General features: G+C 46.9%; 1 protein-coding gene across 1 annotated transcript in view; it reads right to left on the minus strand.

Moving 5' to 3' along the window:
- Positions 1-10,437: 10,437 nt before the first annotated feature.
- The window catches only part of LOC118790086 (signal-induced proliferation-associated 1-like protein 2), a 104,626-nt gene continuing 98,744 nt past the window's right edge, over positions 10,438-16,319 (minus strand). Inside the window, exons 19-22 of the mRNA XM_036546899.1 lie at positions 12,146-12,199; positions 11,528-11,645; positions 10,819-10,900; positions 10,438-10,604 (exon numbers count right to left, since the gene is read on the minus strand). Of these exons, the coding sequence (XP_036402792.1) occupies positions 10,458-10,604; positions 10,819-10,900; positions 11,528-11,645; positions 12,146-12,199 (401 nt within the window). The 3' untranslated portion in view covers positions 10,438-10,457. The remainder of the gene's footprint in view (positions 10,605-10,818; positions 10,901-11,527; positions 11,646-12,145; positions 12,200-16,319) is intronic.

Here is a 16,319-nt window from a genome sequence, read left to right on the forward strand (position 1 = left end):
GGTACATTCATTTGTCTAACTGCCAAAAACAGCAGAATATAAAGGAATACACACTCCTTTGCAGTAGAGGTGATAGAGGAGTAGTTATTACAGGAGAAGCATCTGCATCTGAAATTTAATATATATGCATGCTGAAAAGAATATTCCATATTGGGAACACGGAGATAATTGACAAATCCTTGATGATAGATTTGTTGCTTAATCTGCATCTGTTCATATTTACTGAAAAGGAGGCTGGGGGCAGAATAGCATGACTTCACTAATGGAGAATGGCTGTGCTTGTTGATAGTTGTAAATACATTTCTGCTATATTTTTTTTTGACCTGCATTACTTTCCCTGTGGTCTTGGAACAACGGATTGTCTAAATGAACAGACATCAGATCTCAAACCAGGACAGATGAGTCTAGTTCCATCCAGTCCCAATTCAGAGATGCATTTTTAATGAAACACATTATCGCCATGCACATGCACACAGTTAACACTGAGAAACTAAATTATGCCTCATTACAACTGCTCATGCTGTCCTGGTTTGCTCATAACATAATTAGAGTACATAATCAATAGAGTATCTACAGAAATAATGAAGTGGAAGAAAAAACATGACCCCTTATTGACTTCACCCAAGGGGCAATCTCCATGGATGTGTGAACCCAAACACACACACATTTACATACAAACATGCTCACACATACCTCATATAACCACACACACACACACACACACACACACACACAGTTGTGGCTAAGGATTACTTAGCTAAAACGTGCCATTTTAATAATCTGTTTAAACATTTGACAGCAAAATAATTACACCTGGGGAGGATCTGATTTGCCATTTCACCGGATGGGAAGACAGTTTGTTGACAGAGCCACCTTAGCTGTGTTTGAGGGAAAGTTCGAACTGAGACTGTGGTCTTCAGAAGTAATTTACAGCCTTCTCCCCATTATCTGTCCCTTCATTTTCTGACCATTGGCGAGAACAGTCATCGCTAAGGAGATTTCACACTCAAGTATAGCACCCAGGATGATAATGAGAGCGTCTGACTAACCTTTTAGCAGCAGTGTCGTCATGCAATACAAGGTCTGTTTCGTGAGTCCCTGCACAGCTGTAACCCTCCGGATTAGGGAGGCATCTCAAGATCGTCAAAGCGACGCAGGTCCAGCCCACTTTTCCTTTGCGCGGCGATGATGGTGCTCTCATGCGTTTCACGCAGTGAAGACATGATGAAACAATCTCGTATGACACCAGCGAGGCACCTGTGACTGACGGGAGAGAGAAATGTCAGGGATAGGAAAATTTTATGGTTTGAATGTACCTTTGAGGTTGTTACACCAGGAGGTGAGCATGTGGTGTATTAGAAGTGCCCTGCTGCAAGGCCCCCTCCCTGAGCTTGAAGTAGAGCACACAGGCCTTTTAAGTTTCACAGATCAGAGATGTGTCCATTGCTTCTCTGGCAGAAAACATCAACAAAGCTTTAACATCTATTACCTCTGAGTGCATCCTGATGCCCATATGGGGGTTTGACTGGAGTACCTCTAAGATGAGGAAGGTTTTTCACAAATCAGTGCTAATGGTTTTAATTCCAGTGTATCCCTCTCAGCATGTGCAGCCAGTACACTCAAAAACATTGGCTTCAGTATGTATTATATCTCAGCAACAGTGGATTTTTTTTTGTTTACTTCCTGACTTTCTTCACCTACACAGACTGCATGCGGTCCCTGCAGTCTGTCTCAGACAGTGATGCTGAAAATGGTTATTGCTGTCTCGGTCTGTTCCGAAAGGCAAGGTTTACTGTCCGAGTGGCGTGTTCTTCTGCACCTTTTAAACTGCACTGTGCACTTTTCTACAATGAAAATTCTCTCAAAGAGCTGAAGATAGTGTGTTTCCCAGAGGGAATCAAAAAAACGAACAAAAAAAAAACAGGAAATTGATTACCTGCACCTTTTCCTCACAAAGAAGTATGCTAGGAGAGGGTTTTGCTCTGCAGCTAATTAGTGTGCACTGAACCGGTTAATGATCAATTTCAGGGATTTTTTTTTTTTTTTTGCATTTGCATTTGCTATCAATTTTTCCTAATCTAAAGGAGTTACTTAAATAGCATAATTAAAAGCATGTTGTAATACAACAAAGGAGTTTTGGTCTTTGTTAAATGCTGTTGTGATGGTAATGTATTTTGGTTTATACGGGTTTATATTTTCCAAAGAGGTCATTTCACACATGACTGAGCAACCACAATTCAGATCCATATCAACACTTTGCAGGTTGACTGCTGCTACAGAAGACACAGCAAACAAGCGCGCGCACACACACACACACACACACACACACACACACACAATCATGCACTCCCGTTAGGTTTCACTGTGAATAAAGCAGTGGTTTATAAGATGCAGAGCTGGACAGCAGCCGAAATCCCAGTTACTGTATAACTGGACATATTTTCCTGCAGGTGTTTTAAAAAGCTAGCATCCAACTCTTAGCCCTCAAAGAAAATCTTTCAAAACCTTGAGACAAAGAGGAAATGAAAAAAAATTCAATGAAAGCAGGTGGGTAAAATGAAGTTCTTGTTTTAACTTTTTTTGGCAGGGTTCCTTGAGGAATATCGGGGGGGAAAGGCAGAGCGCAGAGCACCACTTTAAGTCTGAGGTCACCGTGTCTTTCTCAGACCCCACAGTGGAAGCCCATCTGGAATTCATGCCGCAGCACTCCAACTGTCTGGCTGCGTCTGACTCTCCGCACCATTCATCATGATTGAATTGCTGTGGCTTTCTCTCTCCTGTTGGCCCCACTGTGTGAGGCAGTACAGGCGCAGTGCTATCATGGCCTGTGGTCAGAGGCCTATGGCCCGGGCTACTGTGAGGGCGTTGAGTTTGATTGAGCTGGGACGTTGGGTGCAGCCTTTAGATATTCACAGGATGTACGATCACTAGAACTGTTGCACGCATTGGACTTGGTTTTTTTTGCTGCTCCACCTGTACTGCATTTCACAGACTTCCTAGAACAGATCGAGTGCCAGTCCTTTGTAATGGACGCAACCATACAGGAAGTCAGTCTCTTCAGGTCACTTCCTGACTCTTTCTGTGAGGTTCCTGTTGAGTCTGAGTTTGCAGGCCCTGAGGATGCAGTGGACTGCATTGTGTTAGTGTGCACTGTTGTCCCTGTATTCAGCCTATATCCCAGGAGGCAAATCCTACACCCTTGGGGTGGGAGGGGATTTAAAGATAAGTCTCCCATTTGTGCAGTGCCCCCCTCCTAGATAACATGCTGTGAAGTAGCTGGCCAATTCTCCTCACACTAAAAAGGTTTTAAAAGAGCTAATATAGGATACAGAATATAAGAGTCTTCTTAAAATGCTTCACAGAACTGCCAGCCATTTTAGAGATACATAAAGCATGTTAAGCCCCTGCACCACAGCCATTCACTGCAATGTATACAAAGCTGATCCTTTCTTCACCTTGTCACACCTACCTTTATATTCTCAATGACTCATTTGAACCAGGTGTGTAATAATGAACCAATTAATGCTGCGTGTTCTCAATGATAGATAGTAACCTTTACAAACGAGCAATTTGGCATTGACACTTTTGAATTACAAACATATACAGTATATTCAAAATTAAAAGCACAAGTCGTTGTACACATTAGGGGAATTTAAATCAAGTCCATTTTCATGAAGATAAGCCCTGGCATCGTCACACAAGCTTCTTTTCACAGCATTCAAGTGTCTAATCCCCGACCCGGGGCATAACAGTGGCACAGAAAGCGGAGCTCCCCTGAGCTGCTCTGAATCGTAGGGTGATCTGCAGGCCTGATAGCTCGGCTTTTACAAGAACACTGGGCCCAAACCCCCGGCAAATGAAAATTCAACCACTCTGCTGGTATCAATGTGGGGCACCTTGGGGATTAAACTTTCCACTACTCAAGTCACAATGGAGACTTCACAGAGCTTCACCACCAATTAGTAAAGTGGCCGCTATTGTAAATGGCTGATCGGTTGCTTAGAAACGACTAATAAAGTGTTAGCTTTTTTGTTTTATTTGTGAAGGAACAAAATGCTCTTTGAAGAAATTGTGTGAAAGTTTGTGCTGAGGAAAATGAAGCTGGTGATGTTGACACTGATGTACATGGGAATAGAGTGAGGAAGCAGTTTGAATGAAAGCTTATGATTTTGTACTCATCTTAAGAGTTTTTCTCCTTTGGTAAACTTGAAAGGGAGGATTCTAAGATTTCAACTGAAGGCAAATGTTTCTTCTTAAAAACTCTATAACACTGTCAAATTAAATGTATTTGCCATTAAATCAAAATGTGTTACAGCGAATTGAATCCGGGAGCAGAACATCCTTTGTGGATTATATTCTGTCCAAGAAATACATTCATAAAAGCGTAGAAAATCTCACCCGTGTTCATTGGCTAAAATCAGAATATATAAACTGGGACTCCATTAGAACTTCACGGAGAGCATGTTGACCTTATTGAAAAAGCATCAATGGGGTCAAATTTCACCACTTCCTGACCTTTCTGTGTCTGACTCTCAACACCCACGCAGTTTATCGACTGCTGTTAAGCTTTCGCGCCGTCAATAGGCCGAGCTTGCACACTCATTCTCTCTAAAGCTGCAGAATTCCCAGGATCCTCCACCCCCTGCACAGGCCTCTGGAACACAGCTTTGCATAATCAATGCACTGAGCAATGATCGCCATTCCCAAAGCGGCCAGGCATCCATCATCTGGGCGGAGGTATTAGACCAACACTTTTTCTCACCTCTCAAAGCCCAGGCAGTATAACCTGGGCAAAAAACACAAGGACACCTGTGCAAATGAAGATGAATGACAGGATAGATCCTCCTGTCTGTCTCCTGCCACAGATTTTCCTGTGGCTGTTGTCTTTTTAAAAGTTGTGTTGCAACAGCCTCAAGATGAGGGAGGAAAAACTACTGTGAAAAATTACTTTATGTGACATTACGTTACATTACATTATTGGCATTAACCAGACGCTTTTATCCAGAGCGACTTACACAGGTTACAGATATTTACAATGTTATCCATTTATACGCCTGGATATTTACTGAAGCAATTGTGAGTTAGGTACCTTGCCCAAGGGTACAGCAGCAGTGTCACAGCGGGGATCAAACCGGAGTCCTGCTCCTTAACCACTATGCTACACTGCCGCCCGACAAGTAACATGACATAACATACCACCGCATATTACTATGTGCCAGTTTTGAGTCAAAATACTGACTCAAAGTCAAGGTTCATCCCAGTTTAACTATGAGAGGGTTCAGCCTTGTTCATGAAGAAACCTTTGACTTCTACTTGTCTACTGCAGTTCTGAAGTGACATTACCATGACATTTGATCAGGGACAGATGAATCGGGTGCCAAGTGCTAGGCAAATAGACACAGCACAGAGTTATTTTTGATGCCAATATTGATTCGCAACATCCACCCACATGAGAGCCATTGCAAACTTTGTATGTCGTCCTTAAGATCAATGCTTGAAGGTTGCGCATATAACCAGCAGACTATTGGTTATTCACAGATTAACTTGTTATGAGCAACTGAAATGCCTGAATATCATTAAGTTTACGTTGAAATACAGCGCTACTGAAACTGCAATTTAGCAAGTTACTGTCTTCCACTCACTGTTGACCTAACTAGACACGTCTAGTTTGCCTGATTTCATATAGCATATTAAAGCCATATTTGAAATGGATGGTGGTACAGCATACCCAAACATAATTTGTTATACAAATTCTTGCACCAAAAAGCTGCTCATGAGGATATTTTTTCTACAGTCTCTGAGCAGATATGCATAAATACATGACAATCAGTAAGGTAGCTCTTTCAGGGGAAATGCGATTCCTCTCTTATACTTCACCATCCCCTGAACTTTCCCTGTTATTGAAGGAGGGTTCTGGTGATTGACCCTTTGGCATGGATTTGAGGGCATGAGTGGGTACATCAAAGAGAGGGCAAAGTCTCCCTCACCCTCTTCTCCGTTTTCTCCCCTTATTCTCCTTCTACCCCTCCCATTCCCTCTCATCTTCCAACTGCTTCTCTTTGTTTACCTGCTTCCTCCTCTTCCTCATTCGTCCCTCCTTTCCCTCTCTCTCAGTAACTGGACCCCATTCCCCCTGTCATCTCCCTCCACGTCTTCCCCTGCCTCCCCCAGTTTGGCCGGAGGGAGTCAGGCGAGGTAATGCCTCCCTGGGCGCGGGAGAGGGGAACAGCAGGGAACAGCTGTAGGGACGGAAAGGCAAATTGTTATTCAGGCGATTATTGGGAATGCCATATCCCTAACTCACTCCACTGCTAAATGAAGGAGTCACCCACTGGTTTTGAATCAGCATCCTGTTGCATCTGGCTCACTTCACTTGACTGACATCATGGCCTACCAGTGACTCGGAAATATTAACCCTCACGCCCCATGCCTGGTTCTGAGAGGCACTTAAATGCACCCTCAGAAAGGGTAATGGTGGCGATGCAGCCTGTAACAGAGGCTGCGTGCGGAGGAAGTGTCCAGGTAAGCTGTTCAGCCTACTGCAAACCCAGACCGCTGCTCGCTCAATGGCTGCAACATCTGGGCATCTCAAGAGGCAAACAGAGAGCCTGGCAGGGCTTGAGATAGCAATGACATTATCCTGGAATCACATAAAGAGTGGCCAAACTACAGAGGAGAAGCCGTGGGCCCTTGAGCCAAGCCGAAATACACCAGTAAGCACCGGGGATGTACAAACCCAGAGCCAGCTAGATTGCTTCCAGACAACCGGGGAGAAGGAAAATTTCATTCGTCATTCCAAAAGTTATATCATTTCAATACTGTTTGCTCTTTTGTTGTGCCTCTGATGTTTGAACACAAACGCTCAAGGCTTTTAGCACGAGTGTGAGAGAGAGTTTCCTACTGAAATGGGCTGTACAACAGAGAGCCCTGCACCGCTGATAAGGGACGCTGTTGTTTTCATAGGGGAAGCAAAGCACCGATGAAAGTAAACCTCTGGAGAGGCACACAATGGGAGCAGAGAGAGGGAACACGGATGTCAGTCAGTCCTACACGTGTTACTGGTGTGTTCAGAGCTGGAGGAGGAGTCACCGGGTCCAAGCGCTCCAACATGAGCCAACCTCAGGGACGAAGACCTGCCGCCCTGAACTGCCTCTGAACACACACCCCGAGCTCTGCTACCTGTGTGAGAGACCCTGACACCTGCACGAACACCTGTCCTGTGCCATAGCGCACCGTGGTTAAACAGTGTCCCCATTCCCCTTCTCCAAACGCCCTCCCAAATCAGAGTGGAGCGGTGTATGCGGCGCAGCTGTTTGCACGCGGGCCCGCGGCGTTTGGGAGAGGCCTGCGGTGAACCCCTCCAGCTGTGCAGAAACAAGGCTTACAGGAGAGGAGGACTCAAATCATGTCTGAGCGTTTTTTTTTTTTTTCTGTCCCAGACAGATGAAGTGTAAAATCAGCTTTTTACAAAAAACACCATTAAGTATTGAATAACTACCCATGCTATACCCATGGTAGCACAACATCTGTCATGCACTCACACGCAATGGCTTGGACACATGCTGTGTTCCACAGCTCTAAGCAGTCTTTGGGGGGGGGGGGGGTGCGCTTGTGGGGTTTGATGGTACTTCGACAGACAGAACCCGTTCATCTCCATCTGCTGTTCCCGACTGTTTTTCCCTGCTCCTGCTTCCAGTCCCTTTTAGCATCAGCAAGTCAAAGCCCCCCCCCCCCCCCCCCATGTTGCTAATCCTTGATCCTTGATCAAGCACGCTCGATTGTAATGGCAGCGAATGTGTACTCCACCCCCCCCCAAGCACATGAAGCCCTTCTCTGGCCAATACAGCTTGCAGCCACATGTGCAGAATGGAAACATTTGGCTTAATCCGTGTCACTCCCAGCGAAATGCCTGGGAATGCAGGCCTCATAAATGCCTCGGTGTAGAGCTGCCCCTTATTTGTCTCTGGCATTCCGGAATGTTCCCGGGACTCAATACTGCTTTGTCACACCCCTTCAAAATACGCTGGCAGATTTAGACATTCGAGAGACATTCCTCTATTGATGTGTATGAAGCACGTAATGGAAAAGGCTTTTTTTTTCCCCTCAGGGTACACTTTCCCTTTTCTGTAGCAACGAAGAAGGACCTGTAACAAAACATACTCTGGAAGTTTGCAGTTACGGGACTGAACTGTGAAACATGCATCAGATTAATGGCTTTTGTGTCTAATGATTTTGTCTGTTGGATGCCATTGTTCAGAATGACTTACGCCTTCTACATTTAAACAGCTGAATAATTACCTTACTCAAGGATTCAGCAGCCTGCCCAGGACTCGAACCTGAAAACTACTGGTTAAAAGCACAAACACTTAACATCATTTATTAGAACTGGAGCTGAACAGTTTTCCACCCCCTCCCTCCACCAAACCCCCCCCCCCCCCCCCCCCATTTGTTTTGCTTGCCCAACATGCGGGTGATGTTTCAATAAATAATTGAGAACTTCATTTTCCCATGACACCTCGGCGCTGTGGCGGATCCTCGCCGCTGCAGCCCGGATGGAGGAGGAAGACGCGATGCGGAGCCGCGACAGCTGCAGAGCAACCCTGCCCAGCAACCGTTGCCAAGACGTTCCGCAAAATCATTTTTCCGAATGGAAATGCATTTCCACGCTTCGGCCGTGCTTTTCAGCTGCAGCTTTTCAGCGGGATGGCCGCTGAGACAGATAGCGGAAGACAGCGCAGGCGTTGACTACGCCATAATCCCCGTTCCCCTCCCCGCAATTTTGGCATTGTTTAATATTCAGAATGGAATATCTCCTGGGGGGGAAAAAAGGCTAAAACTACGCGTGGACAAGAGAGGTTCTGCAGAGCTCCTGTTGGGTCCGGTCCATTTAAGGTGCAAATCGGTAATTCCAGTGCACTTTCTCACACGGTTTCCTCATCTTCAGCCCCTTAGTGAGCGTGGCAGTAATGTGGTACTCAAAGCCGCTGTAATTCTACCCATTTAAGTCATCTCTGGAACCTGTGACCGGTTTAAGCACCACCATCACCACCCATCGATGTTGGAGAAAGCATTATCTGGCCACTGAATATCATGAAAGAATAGCAGATGCATTAGTCTCTACACCTAATCCTCCACTCCCGTCGACACTGAAGCCATCACTGACACCCGCAGCCAGAGCCAGCACTCGTTTTTACATCCTACATTTATTTAAAAAATGCAAACAATGTCCCATCTTAAATGAAACAGTTTTACTCAGAAAGACATTTGTAAAAGCATACAAACCGACAAACTGTAATCTAGCAGCATCCAAATGTTGGAGTTTCCAAAAATTCATTTATATATTCATAGCCCCGGCAAGCTACACACATAACAGCCTACACAGAGCTCTTCCTTTTCTTAGTGCAGAAAAAAAGGAAAACAAATACTCTTAATAAAATAAAGAATTTCAGGTTAAATAAGCTTAAATACTGGTGTTAAATACAAGACACTTCCTCCGAGGTTCTGTACAAAGGTAAACACATTTTGGCATTGTGAATGTGGTTTCGCTGGCTTGCACACTCAAGCTATAGGACTGCGTTAGAATGGAGTTGGCTGCAACGCACTACACACGCCGTGGACTGCACTTTGGCCAGCCACGGAGAAGGCATGTGTTTTTAAAACAGAAGACCAAAAGAAGACGAAAGAATAAAAAAAAAGAAAACAACCCATACACTATATTCATCAGGCACGATCTGTTCCTGTAAAATAACAACATGGCGAGTACAATGGCACCCTGACGAGAAATTATCACATTAGTGCTAACGCTTAAACACAGTTTTGTGACTACCGACTACCTTTTTTTTATTGCTAGGACATGGTGACAGTGGAAAGAAACTACTTACAAAAACGGGAAAAATAAAACATATTCATATATTTATAGATGTCAGTATAGAGAGAGCACCTTTCAACATCAAAGTTACATCCCGGTTGGTTCTATAGTGTACTGCAACGCTGAAGCACAGAAAGCCCACAAAGCTTGGACTGAATCGACGGACAAGACGGCGCATCTGAACCCGCCTGGCTTTGGGAACTAAACGAGACACGTCGGCCATAAATGGGTCTGAAATGAGTTACATTCATTTTTTTCCTGCTTTCTCCACCCCCGTGTAGGTCCCTCCTTGCTGAGAACGTGGACTGTAGTCGACTTCATGTGTTTCCGGTACATTCTTCCCCTCCTCAGGTCCCACGCGTGCAGGAGTCCGCAGTCCGTCCTCGCTGCTCCACAGAGCGCGGCCAGTCGCTGCACACACTACAGCCATGACCGAGTAACAGTGCGTGTAGTTTACAAACTCAAACTCTACGATTTTTGATTTTTTTTTTTTTACATTCCACTACTGAAGGAGGCCTCTCCTGGCCGGGTGCTCCGTTTCCTCTGCGTCCCGGGTGGGGGTGGGGGGCGGGGGGCGGGGGAGGCCTCTTCACGGTTTCTTGTCGATGGTGTGGAAGAACCACTCTGTGAACTTCCTCAGCTGGGCGGCGGCCGTCTGGCTCTCCTCTTGCAGGCGCATGTTGTCCTGCCTCAGGTGCTGCACCTCCACCTGCAGGATGGCCTTGTCCTCCTTCTCCTGGGAGCGCAAACGCAGCACAGCACACATTACAGAGCCTGTTAGAGCCATAACATCACCCCCCAAGCGTGAAAACACGGCATAGCCCCCATCATAACACAGGGAGACATGCACACTCACATCCTACCTGGTATGACCACTGGGCACTACAGCACTACTGTTAATGAGAGCCACTGCAGTCATTGTATTCCTGTGGTGTGACGTTTGGCCCTACCTTTCGCAGGTCGTACTGTAGCTGTCTGAGGATCAGCTCCAGCTGGTTGACTTTTCCAGTGAGTGTGGTAGGAGAGCTGTCCCTGAAGAGAGAGATACGGAGGGGGAAAAAATTAAAATCTATGGTGCCATGCACTTGTATCTCTACCAGATAGCTTGTGTCAACTATTGAAACATGTGGTGCTTCTAATAAGGCTTTTTGCTTGTGCTGTATTCTGTCTCACTTTTACCAAATGAATAAATATAAATGTAAGTGGAAATGGAAAGGGACAGAGATCTTTATTTGCCACTAGGTCACCAATGAAACTGTCCACTTTTAAGCTGTTGTTTTTTCCATCCTGTCAAGAGCAAATTGTCAAATTGTCACTGTATGCAACTGTCAGGTGTTAAGTGGCTCTGTGATCAAACTCATGCAAACAGATTGATCAAATGTCATTGATTCTGTTACTGTGATTGTAGATGACTTCTCTGCCATTAAAGCTATGTTGCTATTCCTTGGGGTTATTCCAACTATGTGTTGAAATGTCCATACAAAAGCCATTCTGTGAAGCTCTCTGACATTTACTCTCTTAAGAGCACTATATAGAATAAAACTGATTGACTATTTGATTGGCTGCTGGATTATGGATGCTTGTATAGCAGGCTCAAAGTGTTGCCACAGAAAGGAACTGGACCATCGATGTCCCTCTCTGATACCCCATCCGGCTTACCCTGCCTCCAGGGCGGCGCCCTCGGCAGCGGCCACTCGTCTGGTGAGCTCCTCGGAGATCTGCAGTGCCTCGGCCCGCTGCATGTCCGTCATGGTGCAGAAGGACGCCACTCGCTGGTCTGGAGAGAAACACAAGCCTTGCGTTAACCCCACGAGCTTCGCCTTCTGCTGAGAGAGATCCCCCTCCTGTTAGTACCTGAAGGCAGGCAGGTTTGGCGACCTTTCAGACAGAGTTAGTGACAGACAGGAAGAGAGATGCGTCAGGCTGCGTTTCCCAGGCTGCACAGCGCAGGAGACAGAGGACAGCATAGCAACAGAACTGGCAGGCAGCAGGCCTGACAATCGGATTCAGAACCGTGAAGGTGATCTTACAGGGCAGATTCCCGCACTCGGTCCCACATTCCTCCTTATCAGGAAGAAAAAGAAGTGCTGCGTTTTTAATGCTTTTCTCCGGAGCACGTATCATTATCATCAACAGCACCATCACCAGCATCACTGTGCTCCTCATGCATCAGCATGCACAGGACCTCCACCAGAGCAACCCCCTCCACCACGTCCCCCCCTCCCCACATCGCACAATGCAAATATCCCAGCATTCCACGCCGCGCGCTGCAGTCACCTAGACAGCCATTTTGATGACACATGGGACCGGGCTCCTCGTCCACCTCGAAACCTGGAATCACAAAACGCAGAGCATGCCCCTAAGATAAGCGGCTTCCCCTTCCTTCAGACTCCACCCTCTCCCCTAGCCAGCCCTTCCATCTTGGCAGCTGCTTGTCTCCGTAATGCCCAAATAACAGGGAGCGGTCAGACTGCAACCATGCTTGTTTAACTGTCTTAAGCCTTCTCAAAGCTCCTCAAAACCACTTGGCACATGACATTGTGGACTGCTCAGTTAGGACTGTTAGCCTAATTTTTTTTTATTTCTGCCTTGGACAAAATTCAGAATAGAGGAATCTGCATTCTGAATACAACCCCTCCCCAGGACAAGTGCAGTACCCAAGTGCAAGCCACAGTAGCTCCTCAGAAACTCTACACAAGACAAACTGGAATGAAACATGAACGTGAATGAATACTTCATGCAAATGTTCCAGGTAAGGTCACACTAATCCCAGGCACTTCAACCACATCAAACACCACAGAGAAGCTTACATTTCTCAGCACAGTAGGAGAGCATTTTCTGATTCTACATAAAACACAGCACTGTTTGGCAGTGTAGTATAAGATGTTTGTCTCTGATGTAAAAGATAAAGAAAATTCCTTTTGTGGAAGATTCACAGAGCTGATGCCACCTTTATCAATATCCTTAACAGTTCTGTTTTCAATCCTGGCAGCTTGTGAGAAACAGGAATGGAAGAATATATACCTGTCTCTAAAATGCCTCTTTCCCTGAATACAGTCCATGCACACACAGCAGCACGGCAGCAGCGGCAGTGCTTTATGTGAAAGGGCCTGACACAAAGCCGCCGCGGTGGCTCTCGCTGCATGCGCGACTGAGCAAATGCCTAACGAGCCGCGAGTTACGAAAAGCGAGATGCGCAAATATTTGTAAACAGCGGCCGGCCACCGAAGCGAATTCAAACGTCTCCCCGAACCGAACGCGTCCAGACATATTTAGGCTGCCCCGGCTCCGCCTTCGCTCCCCGACAGCACGGCAGAGCGGGCCGCCGCACCTCCCCACCCCTACTGCCGGATCTCACGTGCTAATCGGTGTGCGCGGGCTGAAAGGGACAGAGAGAAAACCCTCTCGGGGCCTTTCATTATTTACAATTAACGCTCGCGTGTGTACACACGCAACCCGGCGCTTTGTGTGCGCTTACACATGACAAAGGCCACGCGGGGGTCATACATGTCAAGCACGTGTTCTCTGCTCCGGTTTAAGCGCATGCCAGTTTGCGTTTATTCCACCCTGTGCCACTGTGTCTCTCTCACAAAAGCAAATCTCTGCACATGAGTTTTCCCCAATGCACAGCACAGTCGATGACTGCATCGTTTTCCATTTCCAGACAATTTTCAGCAGAAGTGGATTTCACTTATTTAAGCATACAGAAAAGGTGATGTGCACTGATCTGAAGTCATTTAAGGAACTGCATTAATGCAATAAAAGCAACACACTCTGTGTTATTTTGTATAGATTTTGAATGTCACAGTCAGGCAAACCCAGTCACCACTGAGGTGCCTCACCTGAGGCATCCATCTCAAGCAACATGGGTGAGAATTCATTATTACTCATTGAGAATTCCTTCATTGGTCCTAACCCTCCATTCTCAAGCACTTCCAACATCAGAGCGGGTGGTCAAACCTTAGCATCAGGTCTACGGTGCACCACACCGAGCCAATGACAAATCAGAATGGTTAAAGTATAAGAATTTAAACCCTAACTCTGAGTACACTGGATATCCACCTGTCCATAAAGTGCAAAACTGCACAGTCCTTCTCTGTGTTTTCATCTTCAGCCTGCCCCCTGCTGGTGACCGCTCATACCAGCGCCGTCTGCTTAGCTCTACAAACAAAATCACGCCTCACCGTCAGCCCAAGCCCTGTGACTTTCTGTAGGAATCAGCCATTAGCCACGCCACCCTCAGCGACTCCTACCGAGGCGACAGGCAGGCCGCTCTCCATCTCGCTTCCTGTCTGTCTGCAGGTAATCGATGGCAGTCCCTCAGCGCTGTCTCTCAGAGTCGCCCGGAGGGCTCCCTAATGCAACACCGCGCCACACTGTCAGGCGGTGAATTTGTCGCGCTGCCAAAGTGCATCCGATTCAAACGTGGCTAATAGACCTTACTGTGTCGTCTTCTCGCCTGCATAAACGGCTGAGTGTCACTTAAGTGGCAGTCACAGTGCAGGAGACGTCAGCAGCAGACAGCAGGCGGGACTGCACATGCTGTCAGGGGTGAAGGCCCCCTGTGTGCCATGGCTGTAAGTCTCATTTGGAGGGCAGCAGTCACACCGGGATGAGGAAAGAGGGCTACTGTGTGTGATGGTTCCTGGATCTGGCACCATCTCTACTGTAATCTGTCAGCCACTTCTGGCTGACGCGAAAGGCCTTGGTCAGACGTGCAGGGATGTGAACTTCAAGTGACCTAATTTGCATCATCCTCTCATCGTGCGCTGGCCTCCTGGGGGGAGGGGGGGAGGGCTGGAGGGGACGCTACCTGGAGACTCCACTAACAGCCTGCATCTCCAAGGCACTCAAGAGGGGCCTCCCCTCCCACAATGCTTTGCAAGACTCCAGCAGCTGGAAGGAGATTGCTGAGGCGACAGCAGATGCAGAAGAGCAGAATGAGCATCATCTTGCAGCAGCAGCAAGGCGCAGTGAACCCTCCTGGAGGGCTCTGCTCTGCAAGCGGAGGCCTGAGCTGGGCTTGTGGCTCGGAGGTTGCTGGAGTGGATCCCCAGGTTGGGTGATGTCCCAAGACACTTCACCTGCACTGCTTCAGATAATATCTGCATAATGATACAAATTGGTAAATATGTAAACTGCAAACTTGCCCTAGGTAAGGGTGTTTGTCAAGCAAATCAAAAATAATAGAGCTGTCAGTCAGGGAGCTGTCTCGCTGAAGGGTAACTCTCGCATGGGGGAAAGTGCCAGGCAAGCAGACAGGAGCTAATGGCAGACGGGAGTGTATTTCATACTGTTCCGGCTGCATGAGGTTACCTTCTAGAAAGAGCACATGGGAAAACTGAAACAGTGGGGGGAAGGAAAAGATTGTCATTGTCAGAAATTGCATCTCAAGTGCTCTGAATGCTAAAACTGCCTCCTGAAGGTACTGCCAGGTCAAAAAGACAGCCTCCCCGCGCTGTTATGAAGCAATCTCACGCCGAGGCCAAAATGACTGCCTCCTTGCACTGTTAGAAGGGGACATCAAACCCAGGTCAAAATGACTACCTCCTATGCACTGTTGGGGAAAAACCCTCAGGCCACTCAGAATGATCTTGGCTGGAGGTCCTCTCTGTCACACTGCTCTCTCTCAGACTCTCTCACTGGACCGTGTTGCCTTATTACTGCCAGAGCTGTGAAATTCTCCACAGTAATTACATCTCCCTCTAAGCTAATTACTAGAGCTGCGCATTACGTAGCTTTCTGCAGCAAAGAACTGAAACAGTAATGACAGCAATTATTGTACTTGAAACAAAGAACAAAGACAACAAGAAAAAAAAAAATCCCGGGTCCGCATTAAAGCTTACAAAAAGCACTCTCAGAGACCCCCTCGGTCACGGCCTACCCAGTGAAAATGCCAGGGACTTCTGCGACTCTAATCACCGTGAAACATTTTTGGGCATGTAACCGTTTACGGCACTGGTCACTGCACAGTTTGTTTCCCTTTCTTTGCCGATGAATTGCATGCAGGAAACACCCCACTTCAGTGAGAGCCTTATGGTAGTCTGCTTGCATAAACCAAACGAGCCAGCAGCCCAGTGCTAATTCTGTAAGTCCATCTTTGTCTGGGCTTAGCTGCTGTGCCAGCGTGGTTTGGCCATTCAACCGACCCCCCACTCTCTCTCTCTCTGTCTCTCTCTCACTTTGTAACCCATCCTCATTGACAACCCCCCCCCCACCCCCATGCCACCACCACGGTGGCCGTGACACACAAAGTGGTCCCACGTTCACATATGGAAACCGACAATCAGCGCACCCATCCATTCGATGTGTGTGTATATATCAGCATACAGCATATTGAAAACACCCTCTTTGATTAGCTACACTCACATGAGCTGCTGAAATCCAGGAGGACAGGCTTTTTATATAAAAAAAAAGAAGTTGCTTTGCAAATGACAGAGTGTCTGGAGAG

This window comes from Megalops cyprinoides, chromosome 15 (assembly GCF_013368585.1).
Source record: "Megalops cyprinoides isolate fMegCyp1 chromosome 15, fMegCyp1.pri, whole genome shotgun sequence".
Taxonomy (NCBI): domain Eukaryota; kingdom Metazoa; phylum Chordata; class Actinopteri; order Elopiformes; family Megalopidae; genus Megalops; species Megalops cyprinoides.